This window comes from Eretmochelys imbricata, chromosome 12 (assembly GCF_965152235.1).
Source record: "Eretmochelys imbricata isolate rEreImb1 chromosome 12, rEreImb1.hap1, whole genome shotgun sequence".
In the NCBI taxonomy this organism is placed as follows: Eukaryota; Metazoa; Chordata; order Testudines; family Cheloniidae; genus Eretmochelys; species Eretmochelys imbricata.
This window is the reverse complement of record NC_135583.1, coordinates 5,249,024-5,271,799: the sequence shown is the minus strand read 5'-3', so window position 1 is coordinate 5,271,799 and position 22,776 is coordinate 5,249,024. Positions and strand designations below refer to the sequence as shown.

At 47.4% G+C, this 22,776-nt stretch overlaps 1 protein-coding gene across 6 annotated transcripts in view; it reads right to left on the bottom strand.

Moving 5' to 3' along the window:
* The window catches only part of PSKH1 (protein serine kinase H1), an 80,339-nt gene that overhangs the window by 30,670 nt on the left and 26,893 nt on the right, over nt 1-22,776 (bottom strand). Inside the window, exon 3 of one of the 6 annotated variants that reach the window (XM_077831464.1) lies at nt 8,952-9,439. The exons of the other annotated variants lie outside the window; for them this stretch is intronic. Within the exon in view, the coding sequence (XP_077687590.1) occupies nt 9,311-9,439 (129 nt within the window). The 3' untranslated portion in view covers nt 8,952-9,310. Of the gene's footprint in view, nt 1-8,951; nt 9,440-22,776 lie in introns of those variants that run through there. 6 annotated transcript variants of the gene reach the window in all.

Genomic DNA, 22,776 nt, shown 5'->3' with positions numbered 1-22,776 from the left:
TAAGAGGGCTAAAAGCAGCATTTGTCTTCTGCATAGTAAAGTTTCAAAGCTGTATTAAGTCAATGTTCAGCTGTAAACTTTTGAAAGAACAACCAAAATGTTTTGTTCAGAGTTACGAACAACCTCCTTTCCTGAGCTGCTGGTAACTGAGGTTCTACTGTACTAGAACACCCCAATACAGCGTTATGGTATAAACACAATCCCCAAAGATGGTACAAGGACACACTGACGCCGCCTAAAGATAAGGTTAGGATGAGAGGATAATGGATGGAGACGTTTTGATCGAACCAACAGGTACAAGGTATAGGGTGGTAACTAACCATGTCAGAGGGGTAAAACATAACCTGTTTGTATCAGTATATAAAAGAGGGGCTACAGAGGGGGTGTCTTTGTTCGGCAGAAACAAACAGAAACAGAAAGTCCTGCCACTCACTGAACTGGTCCATTGTACTAGGCATGCATGTGTTACTGTAGCTGTAACCATTAAGCCGGGGCACTAGGACCATGCTTTAACAATAAACATGGCCGAGCGCCTTTGCTGCTGAACCAAGTCTGTGGCTTTCTTGGGCAGTTCAATTGAGGTCTACGGAGCCGACTATCTGGCCACAGCACACAGAGAGAACACACGTATGCAGCCTACAACGGACAGCAATACTTACCTGAACACGCATACTGCAGGGGACAAGGCTGGATGCTCCACTAGACTCTGAAGAATTGCCCTTGGTGAGGCAGAGATGCCCCCCTTCCTGGGCACTACTCCTCTCTTCTGGCCATTTGATTCCATGAGTCAAATGGGGGTGGGGGAGAAACAGTGGTTCCCTCCCAGGCACCAACCTCTGGTGAGCTTGCAAAGGAAAGATGACCTTGTGGTCCGGGCCCTTGACTGACACTGGGGAACCAGGGTTTAACTCCTGGCTTTGCCCCATGTATCTTCACCAAATGACTTAATTTCTCTTCACTTCAGTTCTCTATCTGTCCAATGGAGATGATAATCCGCCCTTTTCTGCCTATAGGGTGCGGAGGATGAACTCATTACTGTTTGTGAGGTGTGCGGATGCTATGGTGATAGGGGCCATATAATCACCTCGCCAGATCAGTCATTAGCGAGCCACCGCCAGCCTTAGGCTCACTGGGGACTAACCGGCCCTTCGGAATCACAGAAGGCTCAAAAGCCCCCTGCGCTTTAACAGGCTATTCTGGCACTTTAAGGGGTCAGTCCTGCCAATTTTGGCTCTTTTCAGGTTCAGTGGCCTATTCTGGTTGGTTGGTTGGTTTGGGGTTGAGGAGCCTTCTATTTCTGGAGCTATGATCCTACTAAGGTTTACAGCACTCCCTCCCTGAATCGGCCTTTAGAGTATGGTTTACCATAGCCAACAGTCGCCCAGCAGAGACAGGTGGGATGTTTGAGGAGGTGCAGGCCTGAAGCCAATCCTGTGCTTAGAGTGACATTTCTAAATTGGCAGTAGTGATGAGGCTTGCTTCTTTGTGGAGATGGGGACTTTGAAAGAGCCATTGCATGCGTTACCTCCATTTCTGGAGCACCACTGTCCAGAATGATCCATGAAATGAACGCTAAGAGTCAAAGCAGTATCTAACATTGTTTGCAAAGACTTGATATCCCAGCCCTGAGAGAGTTACTCCGTTTGTTGGTATAGCAATGTCAGGACAGGCAGAAAGATTTTTATGAGCTTGAGGCAGGAGTCACTGGGTAAAATTTTCTAGCCTGTGTTATGCAGGTGGTCAGAGATGATCAGAATGGTCACTTTGGCCTTAAAAATCTATGAGTCTCTGTTTTGCTCAGATACGGGTTCAGTCATATATTAAGAAAACAAAACAAACGAAATTCACGGACAGAATTGTTTTGTTAAGGTTCAACAGGGCCTTCTGCTCCTTGTATTGTCCCACAGCATGGGACAGCAGCAGACTAAGGTCACCCATTGCATGCTAGGAGATAGTCTGGGTTTTCTGAATGCAAGGGGAAGATCAGGCTTTTGGTTGAAGGGAGGGACTGCAACTCCTCTTAGCTTCCTGCTTTTGGGTTAAGACAGAGGCATTTAGATTTGGGGCAAGGAGGGCTGAATAACTCAATTGCCACCACATCCCACCACCCCTTGTTGACAACTGATACCCCCCACTGCACCTTGCCCCGGTATCAGCTACTGTCCACTGGCTTCAGTGAGAATATCAGCTTGACACTTCTGCTAGCATCACCAGCAATGAAACAGTTAATGCTGACATTTATCTCAGTAGCTCCTGCGTTAACACCCCATTGCCACGAACAGGTACAAGTCATAGAGTAGGGTTATTGTTTCCAGCTTGCTACAGACTCTCATTACTGCATGGGTTAACCTTAAACATATGAACTGAGTGTATCTTCACAACTACAAGGGCTAGGAAATGAAGTTATGGGTACAATAGCTATGCCTACGGAGTTGCTTTAAATCAACAGTTCTCAAACTATGGAGCAGGCCTCCCAAGGGAGGCATGAGCTGCCCGCTTTCCTGGTCTTTTTTTTTTTAAAAAGAGCTCTGGCTGCCAGCGCCAGGTGGTTTGGGCTCACGCTGAAGGGTTGTGCACACGCAGGAGGCGGGGATAAAGGGGACAGCCAGAGCACCACCACTTAGGCTCAGGCTCTCCTCCCCACCCCCACCCAAATCATTCACCTGAAAGCAGTAGGCTTTGGCTGTCAGCCCTGAGATGGCAGCAGCAGTACATAAGTAAGGGTGGCAATGGCGTGCTAACTCTGCTATGAAAAGTGATATTGACAAATATCACTTTTCACATCGCCACCCTTACTTCTGTGCTACTGCTACTCCTGGGGGAATTCTGCAACACTGCACAGAATTTATGTCCCCCGCATATTTCTTTGCTTCCCTGCAGAAAAATGACTTTCTGACGGGGAAGCAAAGGGAAGCCACAAGAGTGGTCATGAGACCCTCCCCCCAGCAATATGTTTCGGGTGTCTAGGGCAGCCAGGAGAGAGGTAAATCACTGTGGGGCAGGGGGCAGGATTGGGGAACACCCAGCTGCTGGCTCCTACCTTGTGTTGGGCTCAGCTGCTAATCCCAGCTGGGCTGGAGAGGACGGGACTTCCTCTTCCCCCGCATGGCATCCGGGGCCAGGTCAGACCCACCCACATATTTCTCCCAGCTGCAGGAAGTTCTGCAAACACCCCCACCACACACACACATGCACACTTCCTGCGCCCATTGCTCCTCAACTTCTGGGGGAAGGATCCCTGTATAGGGAGCTGCTCCCCCATCCTCCCAACCCCCAGGCATCCATACCCCCTCATACTGAGACCTTCCCACCAAGCCTCACCCCCACCCCCGCACTCAGAACCCTCCCAATGAGCCCCACTCCCCCTGCAACTAGACTACCCTGATGAGCCACCTGCACCAGGATCCCCACCCCACCGAGTCCCAACCAGCTGCACCTGGATCCCCACCCCACTGAGCCCAACTCCCCCAGCATCTGGACCACCACACCCAGATCTCCCTGCCGAGCTCTATGCCCCCACACACCCAGATCCTCCCCACCCCCACCACATTCACCTGGACCCCCCTGTAGAGTCCCATTATCATTGCATCCAGAACCCCCCCCAAAAAGCCCCTGTGCATCCGGATCCCCCTGCACCCAGATCCCCAACTGAGCCGCCCGCACCCAGACTGCCCCACACAGAACCCTCAACCCACACCTGGATCCCCTCTCCCCCCCACACTTGGATCCTGCCCTGTTGAGCCGGCCTGCCCACATCTGGTACACCTGACACAGAGAGGCAGGGCTCTGGGGTGTTTCTGGGGCAGGCCTCGTCATTACGCTGTGCCAGATTGGGTGCAGCCTCACTGCTAAGTCCATGTCCCAGGGGGTGGAGGAAAATGCACAGTCATCTCTGTGCAGCCAGTGGCCTGTGCTCCCCAAGGCCATACTGAAGCCTTCACATTTATTTGACAAATAAAATTGGCAGAATTTTGCAGAATTTTAAAGTACTGTGTGCACAATTTTTAATTTTTTAGTGCAGAATGCCCTCAGAAATATACTGCTGGCACAGCACTGCCTTCAGAGCTGGGCACCCAGCCAGCAGCCACTGCTCTCCGCTCTGTCTTCAGAGCTGGGTGGCGGTATATGTACTTGGGGGGAGGGGTGGAATAGATGTAAACAACTACAGACACAAAGAAGGGGGGCCCAATCAAATAAGTTTGAGAACCATTGCTTTAAAGAAAAGCTTGGTTTCTAGAGCCCAGTTCTGCTCCAAACGGGAAGGATTCTGGGGAAAATGCCACAGCTAAGAAACTACAAAGTACACTACTGTCTCATGTGCAGCAATATATAGACACAAAAACAATGCTTGTACCACTGTCCTGGATCCCCACATCCCCCATCTGCATCCTTTCAGCAGCTGGCATGGCCCTGCTCCCTGGGGAGGGATTCTCATTTCCCTCCTCTAATTAAATACTGCAAAAAATTCCAATTTAGAATAGGAGAACCTCAAAACAATCTATGGGTATGTCTACACTACGGAATAAGGTCGAATTTACAGAAGTCGGTTTTTTAGAAATCGATTTTATATATTCGAGTGTGTGTGTCCCCACAGAAAATGCTCTAAGTGCAGTAACTCGGCGGAGCGCTTCCACAGTACCGAGGCTAGAGTCGACTTCCGGAGCGTTGCACTGTGGGTAGCTATCCCACAGTTCCCGCAGTCTCTGCTGCCCATTGGAATTCTGGGTTGAGATCCCAATGCCTGATGGGGCTAAAACATTGTCGCGGTTGGTTCTGCGTACATATCATCAGGCCCCCGTTCCCTCCCTCCCTCCGTGAAAGCAAGGGCAGACAATCGTTTCGCGCCTTTTTTCCTGAGTTACCTGTGCAGATGCCATACCACGGCAAGCATGGAGCCCGCTCAGCTCACTGTCACCGTATGTCTCCTGGGTGCCGGCAGACGCGGTACTGCGTTGCTACACAGTAGCAGCAACCCATTGCCTTGTGGCAACAGACGGTGCAATAGGACTGGTAGCTGTCATAGTCATGTCCGAGGTGCTCCTGGCCACGTCGGCCAGGAGCGCCTGGGCAGACATGGGCGCAGGGACTAAATTTGGAGTGACTTGATCAAGTCATTCTCTTTAGTCCTGCAGTCAGTCCTATTGAACCATCTTATGGTGAGCAGGCAGGCGATATGGATTGCTAGCAGTCGTACTGTACCATCTTCTGCCAGGCAGGCAAGAGATGAGAATGGCTAGCAGTCGTATTGTACCATCTTCTGCCGAGCAGTCCTGAGATGTGGATGGCATGCAGTCCTTCTGCACCGTCTGCTGCCAGCCAAAGATGTAAAAGATAGATAGAGTGGATCAAAACAAGAAATAGACCAGATTTGTTTTGTACTCATTTGCTTCCCCCCCTCTCCCCCGTCTAGGGGACTCGTTCCTCTAGGTCACACTGCAGTCACTCACAGAGAAGGTGCTGCGAGGTAAATCTAACCATGTATCAATTAGGGGCCAGACTAACCTCCTTGTTCCAATAAGAACAATAACTTAGGTGCACCATTTCTTATTGGAACCCTCTGTGAAGTCCTGCCTGAAATACTCCTTGATGTAAAGCCACCCCCTTTGTTGATTTTAGCTCCCTGAAGGCAACCCTATAAGCCGTGTCGTCAGTCGGCCCTCCCTGCGTCAGAGCAATGGCAAACAATCGTGCATCTGAGTTGAGAGTGCTGTCCAGAGCAGTCACAATGGAGCACTCTGGGATAGCTCCCGGAGGCCAATACCGTCGAATTGTGTCCACAGTACACCAAATTCGACCCAGCAAGGCCGATTTAAACGCTAATCCACTTGTCAGGGGTGGAGTAAGGAAATCGATTTTAAGAGCCCTTTAAGTCGAAATAAAGGGCTTCATCGTGTGGACGGGTGAAGGTTTACATATAGATTTAACGCTGCTAAATTCGACCTAAAGTCCTAGTGTAGACCAGGGCTTAGTGCTCATATAAAGGCTTATTAACCAGGGCACTAGACGGGACCTGTACATGCCTCTGCTCTAGAGCCAAGCTCGGATACACAGGGTGAGGACATGCCCACAGAAGCTAGTAGCATGATCCTGCATGCGATGTTACCTTCCTCAGAAAGAGGGAGGAACATCTCCCCACTGTATTTTCCACTGAATACATCCGATGAAGCGAGCTGTAGTTCACGAAAATAAATTTGTTAGTCTCTAAGGTGCCACAAGTATTCCTTTTCTTTCTGCGAATACAGACTAACACTGCTGCTACTCTGAAACCTGTGTAAACACTGTTCGTCTCGGCCCTTTCACTCTAGGTGAGGCAGGGACCCTGAATGCAGGTTCTTCAGCAGCTTCCTCCTTCTACATGGTGTGACAGGGTCGGGCTAGATGGCTACAGGAGAGTAACAGAAGGCAGATATATGAGCCCCAGGCTAAGTAGGTCCCTTTTCCCTGGGTAAGGTAACAGGGAAGGTTCCAGAACAATCAGGAACCTTCTGGAGACAATTAAGACAGGCTGATTAGAACACCTGCAGCCAATCAAGAAGCAGCTAGAATCAATTAAGGCAGGCTAATCAGGGCACCTGGGTTTTAAAAAGGAGCTCACTTCCGTTTGTAGTGTGCGTGTGAGGAGCTGGGAGCAAGAGGTACTAGGAGCTGAGAGTGAGAAGGTGTACTGCTGGAGGACTGAGGTGTACAAGCATTATCAGACACCAGGGGGAAGGTCCTATGGTGAGGATAAAGAAGGGGTTGGGAGGAGGCCATGGGGAAGTAGCCCAGGGAGTTGTAGCTGTCACACAGCTGTTCCAAGAGGCACTCTAGACAGCTGCATTCCACAGGGCCCTGGGCTGGAACCTGGAGTAGAGGGCGGGCCTGGGTTCCCCCCAAATCCTCTCAACTCCTGGTCAGACACAGGAGTCGTCGACCTGGACTGTGGGTTCATGAAAACAGCCAAACTAAGGGCTGCCGTGAAGCTCCAAGGCGAGCAAATCCGCCAATAAGTGCAAGACCCACCACGGCAGAGGAGGAACTTTGTCACAATGGACTGACTTCCTCTTTACCCAGCCACAGGAGGCTGGGTAGACGCTAATCTTCAGGGACAGCAAGCCCCTCCCTGCCCCAGTTGCAGATAGGTGGAGAGCCTTCTCAGGAGACCAAGAGAGGCCTATGCGAACAGAGCACTACATCTAACAAAAGCTATGTCTTCACTGCAGAGTTAGCCTGGGTGATTGGCACTCAGCTCCGGATGCAAGCAGCCACACTGGAGTTACTGTGTCCTCACCGGTGCTCCAGTCCCTGTGTGTGTTAGGACTTGCAGGGAGGGAAAAGGGAAATCCCATGGTTCTGAGAGCTATTGTAAGCTGAGCCGCTCTATAATTCTTTCCGTGACCTGTAAGGGAACTTGCCTGTCCTCCTTGGCACATGTGGGGAAGCATGGTAAGATACTGGAGAGCTACCAGCAATCAAGTAGTTTACCCTGCATCCTCACTGCAAAGTGGGCAGGTTGCAAGCCTGAGCAAAAGCAGCACTCTGATTTTAGCCTCTGGCCCCAAGCAGGCAAGCTGGCCTGAAACACCTCCGTATGAATGCATGGAGCTGCGTTAGGACAACCCACGTAAGAGCCACTTTAACCCTGCAATGAAGACAGACCCTAAACATGCTGGCAAGGCACACTGCTACATGTGAATTAGTGATAATCTAGCTCTGCTGCAGTACTGGAAACTCAAACCCAAACACAACAGAATTGAGCCAGGGCAAGAGAACCAGAAAGTGAGCCAGCCAGAAACAAAAGGGAAACAGCCTAGTGAAATGCAAAGGAGTCAAACAAAACAGAGCCGAAAGTTGATCGTTTAAAGCCTTTCTGTTAATAATTTAGGGTGTAACACGAGGAGGGCAGAGGTTAATGTGTTTGGGGTTTGTTTTTACCTTGACAGTGTCCCTTGATCTCTAATTCACCAGTATTACTCAGCCATTAACAGGATTTTATAGGGCCCTGAGTTGCAGAAATGAAAATGTAATACTGTGCATTATAGCATTATGTCAATGCCCATCTCTTCTCCCTCGGTTATGATTCCTGCCCTCCCCCAACCATCAAAGAATTATGTCCTGTACCATAAGCACCCAGCTTCCCTCAAGCTCCATCATTCTCAAAAAGCAAACAAAATGCCCAGCTGTTGGTCCCCAATCTCCTTTATGCACACCCTAGTTTGCACCTATGGTTGTTACCGGTATGGAAAGTTGTATTAATATTTGTGGCAAGGGGGTGGGGGGGGTCAGGAAGAAAGATGCTGCACCCAAATACATTCTTCTGGTATTTTTACCCTCAATAATTTTCCCACTTCTCTTTTGTTCTAATAATGGCTGCTCGATTCACATTAGCTTAATTCCTGGGCTACTGTTTCTCTGCTGAATACAGTGGAAACATACCAGTACATGCAGACAAACTAAGAATATAGTCTTCAGAATGGCACAAGATGGTCCAGTATCATTGCGGTTAAGATGCAACACCCATCTCAGAAGATACCTAGAGATGAGCACACTTTTCTGACCCACAGACGAGTGAAAGCTTACTGGACTTCAGCCCTGATTGAAGTGGCTCGACACCATTGACTTTGGCCCTTCACATTTAACTGGGAACTGAAACAATCTAAACCATATTTAAGAGTCTATGTGTATTAAAAGAAGGGATCCATTTACAACAAAATGTATGAAGTTTAATTCCTATTTCACTTACCCTGCTGACTACCAACTTCAGGATTCTGAGTTCACCTTGCAAGAACTGGCCACAGCATAAGCACCTACTGAAGTAAGTGAAGGGGATAGAGAGGACATTCCAAAATAGATGCTTGTGATATATCACTTCTTTCAGAGGAAAGCCTCTTGAACTTGAGCAGCAGCGAGTGAAGGGGAATTGATTTTTCAAACGCATGCATTGGTTTTAAGCCTGCACAGATTCTCTCCTATGTCAGTAAAAGGGTATTTATTATTTATTTACATACACAATATTCCACAGCAACGTAGGCCCCAGGTCACAATGTGCACCTGGCAAGTGGCTACATGATTTTCTGAGTTTGTAACTGAGCGGATGATATGCCTTCAGGAGTCCGAGATACCAGTTCCTCCAGTGGGAGACAACTAGCCACTCACATCAGCAAGCAGGCGTGCGCAGAAAAACCTGAATTCATCTGCACTCACTGTCACTGAGGTAGTGCATTAAAAGGAAAGAGAAAGTAGAAGCTAGAAGAAGTTTCAAGAGCAGCAGATCACAGTGTGTTTGTCAGGCTGACCTCAGCATTCTGCACCAGGCTGTGAGAGGCCTATTTTAGTCCTCTTGAATGTTCCAGCTCTCCAAAGAACACTCTGCCTCTTCAGAGGAGAGCCCTTGGTCTGCTCGCTGCTTTACTGAGGCTCTCACTGCTTTATTAAAATCACTACACGTTTCCATGATCATCTGAAATGTAAAAGCACATTCCTCTGTAAATTGATTTAGTCTTTTCCAGGAGGAGCAACTCACATGTATTTAAAAACATTTCTTTCTCTCACAAAAAGTTTGTCTAGGATTTTTAGAACCACATATGCGTTTCTGCACACCTTTAGGCCTTAACGGCAATCTCTACTGTAAAGTGTCTGCACTGGCTAATGCAGCTCACATAGAACAATCTCTTTCCATATGAATAGCTGAAGGCTGAAACAGTGGACTAGAGGCCAATATGATCATTAGAAGCATGGGGTGATGTGCAAAGGTGACTTCAAAGGTTTTCGGCTGCTCTGGTCCTGATGCTGCTCTGTGCTTACTGTCTTCACCCTGTTGAGTTAGAACAGCCTGACAACAGCATTCTGAATTTTCAAGGGGTGAAAGAAAATTTACCCCTGCTTGGAAGAAAAAAAATATCTCCCTTCTTCTAGCAAAAGGTCCACAGATCCCGTAGAATGGGTGTTGAGCCCTTCCACAACTCAAGAGGCAGAAGCAGACATATCAGTCACTGGCAGGGAAGAGGGGCACTCCCCTAGTCCCAGATAATTTGAGCTAACTCCAACAGCTGCTCCCAACTAGCTCCTTTCTTTAGCTTGGAAGCTGTTAGCAAGGATTGCTTCAAATTCCCTAGTGCAGTAGATTACTGCAGAGCATCTATCTTGTCACCAGATAAGACAGTTAAGACACAGGTAACACAGGGCAAAAGCTTAATGTGTTCTGAGTGAGACCCAATCTGTGAAAATTCCTCCTATTAAAAAGGAAATTTTCAAGTAAGCTTGCATATATTTACAGTTCTTCTTCATAATGTAGTCCTTTACAATGGGATTTACAAAGATTGTGCCCAGAAAGGGACAGCAGCATCCAATCTGACAACTGAAATATGCATTTGGTGCCCTATTGCCAAAGCCAGCATCTGTCGAGGGTTGCACATCTAGCCTGTATAATTATTTATATTATAGGACCTAGGAGCCCTAGTAATGAACCAAGGCCCCCCTTGGACTAGATGCTGTGCAATCAGAACAAAAAGATTTTTCCTGCCCCCAAAGAATTTATAATCTAAATATAAGACAAGGCACAGAGGATACAATACAGATTGATGAGTACAAAGGAACAATGGGACAGTATTGGTAAGCATGATAAGCAGTATTCTCAGCACACCGGGAGTCTAAACTGTTGTCAAGTTCTTTGAAAGTAACACAGCAAAAGACAGTTGGAAGGAGGGTAATGAGGTACCTTTGAAGATGTTAACAGAGAGCTCCTCCCAAGTGAGAGAGGCAGCATAAGAGAAAGTATGAAGGTGCTTGTTTGAAAATTTAACGAGGGGATAATGGAGGCTGGCTGCGGCATCATGGATTGGCTGGAAGGGGGAGTCAACATTCTGGTAGTGAACGAGAGAGAATAGTTTGTGAAGGGCCTGGAAAGTAGGGTGACCATATGTCCCGTTTTGGCCGGGACGGTCCCTTTTTTAAGCCCTGTCCTGGCTATCCTGCCCTTTTTTTTTTTTTTTTTTTGGCAAAAGTGGGCATTTGTCCCGTTTGCTCTGGCCAGCTTGATCAGTTCACAAGCGCAAACAGGACAAATGCGCACTTTTGTCAAAAAATGGGGTGCGGAGGAATGGGGGGACAAGCGGCAATGCCAACCCCACGCAGGAGGGATGCCAGCCCCATGCAGGAGGAAAGGCAGGGCTCAGGCGGAGGGAGGCAGGGCTTCAGTGAGCAGTGATGCCAGCCCCAGCCTGGCACGGGGGGCAGGCAGGGCTTGGGCAAGCAATGACACCAGCCCCACCCAGGGAGAGGGAGGCAGAGCTTGGGGGAGCAGCTTGGGCCAGCCCCGCACTGGGGATGGGGAGGGGTGGGCTGTCCAGACCTACGCAGAGTCAGGGGCTCAGATGAACAGCTCAGGCTAGCCTCACATGGTGTTCTGTTTTCCCTTTGGGAAATATGGTCACCCTACCTGAAAGGGGAGGCAAGTAGCTTATGTCTGATGATAGAGAGAAGGGGGTATCATTGGAGTGATTCAATGAGAGGGGTGACATCATCAACATGACAAGCAAGGAAAATTTAACAGAGGCCCACAGAGGTTTTAGGTTGGTTTTTGGGTTTTTTTGTTTTTTTTTGGGGGGGGGGGGGGCGGGGGGGGTTGAGGATGATTGCAAGAGAGAGTCATAGGAACAACAAGAGGGAAATCAGTTGGGGAACTTGCTCAACATCTTAGATGTCTACATACAAATGCAAGGAGTATAGGGAATAAACAGGAAGAACTGGGAGGATCAGTATATGACCTAAACTGTGACTTAATTGGCATCACCGAGACTTGATGGAATACATTTCACTATTGCAATATTGGTATAGCTTATTCAGGAAAGACAGGCGGGGAAAATGGGAAGAGTTGTTTTATTATACATCAACAACACATACAATTGTTCCAAGGTCCAACAAGAGGTGAGACACAGAGCAGATGAAAACGTCTCTGGGTGAAGATGAAAGGCTGGGGAGGAATACAGGTGATGTAAGGATGGATGAGACATTTCCAAAACACAAGACTGGCAGTAATGGAAGACTAACTACCTATACATCTGTTGGAAAACTAATACAGCAAAACATAAAATGTCCATAAATTCTTGGAATATATCGGGGACAATTTCTTGCTTCTGAAGATGGAGGAAGTAACCAAGGGGACAGCCATTTTAGACTTAATTCTAATAGAAAGAAATTAGGCCTGATTTACACCTAAAACTTAGCTCGACCTAGCTACATCACTCAAAGCTGTGAAAAATGTCATGCCCAACTCTTCAGCTTAAGAACATCTGGGAGAGAATAGATAATACCTCAGTCCTTGCTGTCAACAAGTGGGAAGGAACTAGGTTGCTTATGCTCAAGGAGACATGGAAAACAATTGATCACTGTACTCTTTATAACAGCCCTTAACGTATCTGAAGACTTGTCAGATCCCCCCCTCAGTCGTCTTTTCTCAAGACTAAAGATGTCCAGTTTTTTAACCTTTCCTCATAGGTTGCTGTTCTCTTGACTCCCTGCCAACTCTCCTGAACTCTTTTTCCCTTAGACTTGCTTCTCATGGGACCTCACCTCCCAATTCTCTGAGTTTTCTACACAGTCTGCCTGTTTGAAGTCCACTGACATTATTCTGCTGTTTTCCCTCCTACCATTCCTCAGAATCACAAACACTATCATTTCATGATCACCTTCATCCAAGCTGCCTTCCATCTTCAAATTCTCAACTAGTTGTCAGAATCAAATCCAGTCACCTCTAGTCACCTTCTCCACCTCCTGTAATGAAAAGCTGCCTCCAATGCACTCCAAGACCTTGTGCTCTATGGGGCTGGGTTAAGCCAGCTCTTCTCCTGATATATTACAAAGCCATGCTCCTGCATTAGTTCCAAGATAGCAGGAAAGCATGCAAGAAAGCCTCCACTACCATCCCCATGCTGGCTGCCATGCCCTTCCATTTCTGCACTCTCCCCTCAGCAGCTGGCCAGGGAGGAATGAGCACAAGAGCAGCTGAGACATGGAAGAACAAGCTGACAATGAGGTGACTACTGGCCAAACACTGCTTCTCTCCCCTACCCCTTTTATAAAGGCATTGGCCAGCCTTCTGTAACTTGCCTTGCTCTCTGTGGGGCTCAATAAGAAAAAATAACTTCCACACATAAGCTTGGATCTGCTAGGTACTACTGTAATACAAATGAATAAATAATATGGACATCTGTTAAACTCACTGCAGCCACCACAAACAAATGTAGCCCATTAACAACTCTATTTCAGAGTTATGGGGCTATAGATGATTCAGGGGACTGACCATGGATACTGGCAGGGTGGAGAAACTTGCCTGGCCAACCCAAATGGCACCTGTTACGTTGAGAAACAACACTTTCAGTCCTCAGAGCATCCAATACCGATATGGCAGTGCTATGTTCACACATACAGCAAAACTATTTTGTAACCAGCGCTGTGTTCTGGACTTTTATGTTACTGTGGCTCACTTGAGATTGTGTTCCTGAATGTAACATACTGCAGTGCTGCGGGAAGGCAAACATCTCTGTCTACACTACGAAAGTACTCCAATTTTACAGAAGTCGATTTTTGGGAACAGATTGTATAAAGTCGAGTGCATGCATCCACAGTAAGCACATTAATTCGGCGGTGTGCGTCCACGGTACCGTGGCAAGCGTCGACATTCCGAGTGGTGCACTGTGGGTAGCTATCCCACAGTTCCCGCTGCCCATTGGAATTCTGGGCTGAGCTCCCAATGCCTGATGGGCCAAAAATTTGTCACAGGTGGTTATGGGTAAATGTCGTCAGTCAACCCTCCCTCCCTCCATGAAAGCAACTGCAGACAATCATTTCGCGCCCTTTTCCCTGGATTGCCCGAGCCGACACCATAGCACGGCAAGCATGGAGCCCGTTCAGCTCACTGCAGCAGTTATGACCATTGTAAACACCTCATGCATTATCGTGCAGTTTATACAGAACCAGCACCTGAAAAACCAGGCAAGGCGGCGACGGCAGCGCGGTGATGAGGTCATGAACACAGATTTCTCTAAAACCGCGGTCCCTGGCAATTTGGAGATCATGGTGTTACTGGGGCAGGCTCATGCCATGGAATGCCGATTCTGGGCCCGGGAAACAAGCACAGAGTGGTGGGACCGCATAGTGTTGCGAGTTTGGGGTGATTCCCAGTGGCTCCGAAACTCGCATGCGTAAGAGCACTTTCATGAAACTTTGTGACTTGCTTTCCCCTGCCCTGAAGCGCAAGAATACCAAGATGAGAGCAGCCCTCACAGTTCACAAGCAAATGACAATAGCCCTGTGGAAGCCTGCAATGCCAAACAGCTACCGGTCAGTCGGTAATCAATTTGGAGTGGGCAAATCTACTGTGGGGGTTGCTGTGATACAAGTACCCAACGCAATCATTGAGCTGCTGCTATCAAAGGTAATGACCCTGGGAAATGTGCAGCCTACCCCTTAATGCCCTGGCTCATGAAGCCATGCATAGGCACCCTGGACAGTAGTAAGGAGCTGTTCAACTATAGGCTGAGCAAGTGCAGAATGGTGGAAGTGTGTGCATTTGGACATTTAAAGGGCCGCTGGTGCAGTTTACTGACTCGCTCAGACCTCAGTGAAACCAATATTCCCATTGTTATTGCTGCTTGCTGTGTGCTCCACAATCTCTGTGAGAGTAAGGGGGAGACTTTATGGTGGGGTGGGAGGTTGAGGCAAATCACATGGCTGCCGAATACACCAGCCAGACACCAGGGCGGTTAGAAGAGCACAGCAGGAAGCACTGTGCATCAGAGAAGCTTTGAAAACCAGTTTCTTGACTGGCCAGGGTATTGTGTTTCTGTTTGTTTCTCCTTGATGAAAACCCGCCCCCTTGGTTGCCTCTGAATTCCCTGTAAGCCACCTGCCCTCCCCCTTCAATCACAGCTTGCTTGCAAAGGAAATAAAGTCACTATCATTTAAAAAAATATGTATTCTTTATTAATTGATTATAAAAATAGGAGATTACTCACAAGGTAGCCCAGGTGGGGTGTGGGAGGAGGGAAGGAAAAGGTCACTTCAAAACTTGTTGAATGACAGCCTTCTGTTGTTTGGGCTGTCCACTGGGGTGGAGTGGTTGGGTGCCCGGAGTCTTCCCCCCCGGCCCAAGTTCTTGGGTGTCTGGGTGAGGAGGCTATGGAACTTGGGGAGGAGGGAGGGCAGTTAAACAGGGGCTACAATGGCAGTCTGTGATCCCGCTGCTGTTCATGCACCTCCACCAGACGCCGGAGCATGTCCGTTTGATCCTGCAGTAGCCCCAGTGTTGCATCCTGCCTCCTCTGATCTTCCTGCCACCACCTCTCCTCACGTTCATCGGCCACTTTCCTGTACTCTGCTATTGAGTCCCTCCACACATGCTGCTGAGCTCTGTCAGTGCCGGACGACTGCATGAGCTCAGAGAACATTTCATCGCGTGTGCATTTTTTTTTTGCTGCCTTATCTGAGATAGCCTTTGGGACGGAGGAGGGAGGCTTGAAACATTTGCAGCTGCTGGATGAAAAAAAGGGAGAGAAGTATTTAAAAAGATACATTTTACAGAACAATGGCTATACCCTTTCATGGTGAACAACACTATTCACATTACATAGCACATGTGATTTTGGTACAAGGTCGCATCTTATATTGAGTGCCTGCGGCTTTGGGGTGAGAGATCACACACGCCGCGCCGGGCAACAGAATTCGGCTTGCAGGCGGCCACGGTAAGCCATAGTCTTTCGGCTTCTGCAGCCTTCATAACAGCAGCGCCCTCCTCTCCCATACCAAGCAAAGCACGTTGAGTTGGCCATTTAGTGCTTGGTTTCAGAGTAACAGCCGTGTTAGTCTGTATTCGCAAAAAGAAAAGGAGTACTTGTGGCACCTTAGAGACTAACCCATTTATTTGAGCATGAGCTTTCGTGAGCTACAGCTCACTTCATCGGATGCATACCGTGGAAACTGCAGCAGACTTTATATATACACAGAGGGTGAGAAAACCTGGATTTGTGCTGGAAATGGCCTAACCTGATGATCACTTTAGATAAGCTATTACCAGCAGGACAGTGGGGTGGGAGGAGGTATTGTTTCATATTCTCTGTGTATATATAAAGTCTGCTGCAGTTTCCACGGTATGCATCCGATGAAGTGAGCTGTAGCTCACGAAAGCTCATGCTCAAATAAATTGGTTAGTCTCTAAGGTGCCACAAGTACTCCTTTTCCATTTAGTGCTGCGGTTTTCCTGTTAACATGCAGCAGCAGAAACCAAACTAACCCCCCACTCCCCAATCCAATTCTCTGGGATGATTGCTTTACCCTCACCCCACCGCGTGGCTGGTATCAGGGAAGATTCCTACTAGCCAAACGCGAACAGCTCAGCGCCAATGGCGCCCCTCCCCCCCCTTTCGTGGCTAACTGTGGGGAGGATTTCTTTTCAACCACAGGCAAACAGCCCAGTAGGAACGGCCACCTCTGAATGTCCCCTTAATTAAATTCCCCTATTTCAACCACGTTACCATGAATGATATCACTTTCTTGAGGATAACACAGAGAGATAAAGAATGAATGTTGCTTGAATGCCAGCAAACACCAGGACCATACGCTGCCAGACTTTGTCATGCAGTGATACCAGATTACATGCTACTAACATGGCATGGTAAAGTGTCCTACCATGGAGGATGGAGTAAGGCTGCTCTCCCCAGAAACCTTCTGCAAAGGCTTTTAGAGTACCTCCAGGAGAGCTTCATGGAGATGTCCCTGGAGGATTTCCGCTCCATCCCCAGACACATTAACAGACTTTTCCAGCAGCTGTACTGGCCACGAATGCATCCCAAGTCCTCAGGGCTACTTAATCATTAAAAAACGCTTGCTTTTATAACATTATATTTAAAAAGGTACACTCACCAGAGGTCCCTCCTCCGGCTTGTTTGGGTGGGAGGGTATTTCAGCCAGGATGATAAAAAGATCCTGACTGTCGGGGAGAACGGTGTGCTGTGTGCTCTCCTCAAGCTTGTCCTCCTCCTCATCCACAGATCCTCAGGCATGGCAGAGAGTACCCCATCATTGGAGTCCACGGACAGGGGTGGGGTAGTGGTGGCGGCCCCCACTAGAACTGCATGCAGCTCAGCATAGAAGCAGCACGTCTAGGGCTCTGTCCAGGAGTGTCCATTTGATTCTTTGGTTTTCTGGTACGCTTGTCTGAGCTCCTTAAGTTTCATGAGGCACTGTGTTGCATCTCTGCCGTAGCCTCTGTCCCTCATGGCCTCGGAGATTTTTTGAAATGTTTTGGCATTTTGTCTTTTGGAACGTAGTTTTGATAGCCCCATACAGCGATCAGATCCAGTACCTCCCGTTCGGTCCATGCTGGAGCTCTTTGTCGATTCTGGGACTGCATTGTCACCTGTGTTGATGAGCTCGCCTGGCCAATCAGGAAATGAGATTCAGAAATTCCTGGGGCTTTTCCTGTACACCTGGCCAGTGCATCCGAGTTCAGAGTGCTGTCCAGAGCGGTCACAATAGTGCACTGTGGGATAGCTCCCGGAGGCCAATACCTTCTAATTGCGTGCACACTAACCCTAATTCAAAACGGCGATGTCGATTTCAGCACTAATCCCCTCGTCAGGGAGGAGTACAGAAATCGGTTTTAAGAGCCCTTTATGTCGAAAAAAATGGCTTCATTGTGTAGACGGGTGCAGGGTTAATTCGATTTAATGCTGCTAAATCCGACAAACTCGAAGTGTAGACCAGGCCATAGCTTCTGTCCTTTATCCTCTTTTAGTTATTCCTTACCCTACTCAAACATGTGCATGCCGTGTAAGTCCCACCCCCAGCTGATGTCTGCCAACAGACATGCAAAGCTACCATGCTGCCAAACAAGCACTATTCCAGGGACCTTAGGAAGGACACTGTATATCAAAGTGGTTTAACTCCCATGCCATCTGTTGTTAAGGAGGGGAGGGTGCTCAGCAGAGGATAAAAGCTGGTGTGATTCACAAAGCCATCAACAGCGGTGAAAACAGATGGAGAAGGCAAACATTGGTGGGCCACTTTCCCAAGTGAGAAGAAAGTCTTTTTAAAAAGAAATACCAATGAGAGTAGGTTGCTTCTACTCGTTACAGAGGATAATGCAGCCTCTGCTTTGATGTGATAATTGGAAGAGTTTAGAACGTACATTTCAGGCTTGATTTGATTTGATTTCCAGTTGCTGCTGTAAAACATTTCAGGATCCATACGCTAACAGAGCCAGGCTTGCTCTGGACGAATAGGTGCCCTGTGTCTTAGCTAAGAGTTGGTGCTGGCACACAGTTAATGAGAAACTGAATCACAGCAAGCAAAGCCTTTGTTTTATTCAGTTTAGAGAAACGTTAATGTTGATTGCCCTGCAACAGTCTGTAATTAGTACTTAATTATATCACAGCCTATACAAAGAGAGAGCACTATGAGAAAAACAAGCCCAAACCCCTATCCCACAGAGCTCACAAGCAAAGACAGACAAAACAGATGACGGGGCAGCCCAAGGGAGAGAGCAGGACAGGAAGGATTCTCAGAGGAAGCAGGTTCAGTGGAGGGATTTGAAGGTGGCGAAGGAGAGCTCTTAATGCATAAAAGGTGGCAACGCTGATGCAAGAGTACGGGTTGTGTGAGTACTGAAGCAAGAGTGAGAGGAGGAGATGAAGGGAACTGAGAGGAAACAGGCCTGGGGGAAGGAGAAAGTGAGCAGCAAACTAGGTGGGAGTGAGATTAGGTAGGGCCTCGAAGAGGAGGATGAATCTAATGTACAAGAAGAATGCCAGGGTATGATGTGGGGTTGGGGGTGGTCAGAGGAAGCAGAGGATTTTCCAGAGGAGGCTGGGATAGATTTAGAGGGAAGGATGATATGCAGAGATAATGGCCTCTATCTGAACTCTGTGGAACCAACAGCTACACGTATTGTATCACCATCTAAAGTCAAGCCCCTCTCCAGGTCTGAACGTGAAGACAGTCACCTGTTCCATTTCAGACCAACTGACCAAATACAATTTCTGCACGGACACCTGCCTGACAAAGGAAGAGATTTAAGTAAAGCAGTAACCAGCTTTTCCACAATGGCTGCTCTGAAATTCAGCTGGGAACAAAGAGAAAGCAGACTATAAGGCACATCTGGAAATACTTTAAAGTCCATTGGCTGCTCAGCTAATCCCCAATGCGGATTTCCTTGCTTATTTATCCACAGATAGAGCTCATGGCAGAAGTCCGTTCATGACACATTTGCCTGACTAGAATTTCCTGAACTCTCCTCTTCTGGGCAGAGCCACTTGGAAGGTCTGTCCAGAAATGGCACTTGGTTAACTGCATTTAAGTAGTAAACACTGTGGCTCCGGGGGTTCTAGAGCACAGCCATGGCCCATCTCTTTGTCTAAGTCCCTCCTTTGGCTCTGCAGACAGCTGTCTACCCTATGTTTCACATCAGGAAGAGAGTCAAAGATGGGTCTGCATGCAATGTCCTGTAAAGCACAGAATGGACACATCTGCTTTTCAGTGTCCTTTACAAAGGAACTTAGGCAGGAGACCAGTTTTCATTTGAGACAACCAAATCTGGCAGCTAAGATCTCCTTGGACAAATGGACTTGCAAAGGTTTGGTCTTCTGCTCCCTCCACCTCAGCCTTCATTACAGCTACCAGCCACAAACCCTATGAGTAGAAGTATATCAGAAAAGAGATCCAAAAAGGAACTAACAAGTAGCACGTTTAAATTAAGCACTACTCATTCTTCATTAACGGATGCAGCTCTTGTCCTTACTTTGTTTAGTCCAATCTAGACTGTAAACTCCTCAAGGCAGGTACCTGCTATTGTGTTAGTCTGTGAGGACCCATGCACAACTATGGCTGTCTGTAAGTAGCTTTTCCTAACCTTGCACACAAAGCAGTGCCTAGCACATGGCAGGTTCTGCTCTCCTGAAGTTCAATAATATTAATATTGTTGATCACCTACCTTTAAAGAGAGATGTAAGTAACCACAGCACTCATGAAAAATGAAAGTAGCCTTGCTCCCCCTACAGGAAGGCCAGCATCTCCAGCAAACTGGATGGATTTTTTCTTGTGTGCACTTTCAAAAAGGCATTCAACAGTGTAAACAGAGAAACAATGTGCAAAATTGTGGAACAATATGAAATTCCAACAAAATTAATCAACGTTATGAAGGCATTCTACGCCAACTCAAAATGCTGCATTAAAATGGAAAATGGATTAAGCCATTCAGCATCAAGATAGGTGTAAGGCAGGGGTGCGTCTTGTCTCCTTTTTTGTTTATGCTAGCCATTGTCTATGGATTAAAACAATGCGACAGTGATACATATGGCCTAAAATGGAACAAATCAAGGCTATTTGATCTAGACTTCGCTGATGACATTGCTCTTATCAATTAAGATGCCAACGGACTACAAAAATGCATAAACCAGGTAAAAAGTAATGGGGAACATAGGTTTGAGATACAACGCAAAGAAATGTAAAGTTACATTAATGGGGACTACAGGGACAGAAATCAAAATTGAAGAACAGAAACTGGAGAAGGTGAACAATTTTATGTATCTTGGAAGTACCATCTATCAAGACGGTACTAGTTCCAAGGAAAGAAGAAGAAGAATCGGGAAGGCAAACGCTGCATTTGGAAGACTCAAAAACATCTCCCTCAAGACAAAACAATGTGTACAAAGCAATTTTTATCGCCATCACAACATATAGCAGTGAGACATGGCAACTTACCAAGAAAGAGAGACAAAAGCTGGATGCATTTCATCACCAATGTCTGAGAAGAATATTGGAAATAACATATAGAGATAGGAAGACGAATGAAGAAGTCAGAAAAATGACTGGCCAAGGCACCCTCTCACAAACAATCTACAAAAGACGACATCAGTGGCCGGGACATGTGCTGAGAATGGAAAAAGAACACTTACCAAATACTACCCTTGAATGGAAGCCAGAAAACACAAGAAGAAAGAGAGGAAGACAGTGAACAACATGGAAACAAACAGTTGTCGGGCTCAACGGGTAGTGATCAATGGCTCCATGTCTAGTTGGCAGCCGGTGTCAAGTGGAGTGCCCCAGGGGTTGGTCCTGGGGCCGGTTTTGTTCAATATCTTCATAAATGATCTGGAGGATGGTGTGGATTGCACTCTCAGCAAATTTGCGGATGATACTAAACTGGGAGGAGTGGTAGATACGCTGGACGGCAGGGATAGGATACAGAGGGACCTAGACAAATTGGAGGATTGGGCCAAAAGAAATCTGATGAGGTTCAATAAGGATAAGTGCAGGGTCCTGCACTTAGGACGGAAGAACCCAATGCACAGCTACAGACTAGGGACCGAATGGCTAGGCAGCAGTTCTGCGGAAAAGGACCTAGGGGTGACAGTGGACGAGAAGCTGGATATGAGCCAGCAGTGTGCCCTTGTTGCCAAGAAGGCCAATGGCATTTTGGGATGTATAAGTAGGGGCATAGCGAGCAGATCGAGGGACGTGATCGTCCCCCTCTATTCGACATTGGTGAGGCCTCATCTGGAGTACTGTGTCCAGTTTTGGGCCCCACACTACAAGAAGGATGTGGATAAATTGGAGAGAGTCCAGCAAAGGGCAACAAAAATGATTAGGGGTCTGGAACACATAACTTATGAGGAGAGGCTGAGGGAACTGGGATTGTTTAGTCTGCAGAAAAGAAGAATGAGGGGGGATTTGATAGCTGCTTTCAACTACCTGAGAGGTAGTTCCAGAGAGGATGGTTCTAGACTATTCTCAGTGGTGGAAGAGGACAGGACAAGGAGTAATGGTCTCAAGTTGCAGTGGGGGAGGTTCAGGTTGGATATTAGGAAAAACTTTTTCACTAGGAGGGTGGTGAAACACTGGAATGCGTTGCCTAGGGAGGTGGTGGAATCTCCTTCCTTAGACGTTTTTAAGGTCAGGCTTGACAAAGCCCTGGCTGGGATGATTTAATTGGGTATGGGTCCTGCTTTTGAGCAGGGGGTTGGACTAGATGACCTCCTGAGGTCCCTTCCAACCCTGATATTCTATGATTCTATGAGTTCTGAATGACATCAAGCATCTCAACATGAAATGGGAAGATCTGGAGAGAAGGGCAGTTGACAGGCAAGGATGGCAAATGTGGGTAGCTCAGTGTGCAGCAAAGCAAGTAATGGCCTAAGGTAAGACACTTCAGATGCAAAGGCTATTTACTTACTATAGGAAGGCCCAAAGCACTCTGCAGAAAACCAGACCTAAGATCTTTGAATTCTGCGGCAGTTCGATGAGAATTCTGTGGCCAATTAAGATAAAATTACCAAATGAGAGTTTTACTGAATTAACTATAAAAAATAATAATCCAATCAGTGCAGCGGTTCCTGTGTCACTGTGATATTAATCCAGTACTGTGAATGCTTCATGCACACAAAACAGTAACACAAAAAACAAAAACACTGGTTATAGCAACCTCTACTGCTCCATTTAAGAGAGAGGAAATTTACAAACCCTAGATCAGTGGCTTTCAACCTGTGGTCCATGGACCCATAGAGGTCCACAGACTGTGGCTAAGATTTCCAAAGGGGTCTGCACCTCCATTCTATTTTTTTGTAGGGGTCCACAAATGGAGGGAAAAAAAAAAAAAAAAAAGGTTGAAAACCACTACCCAAGATGAAAACCACTACCCAGCCTGGGGGTTACTATTCTGTATCGCCCGAGGAACATCAGACAGCAGGGAGCAAGGAGGATTTTGGTGTCACTCTACAGAACCATGGTGAATTGATTCAAATCAAC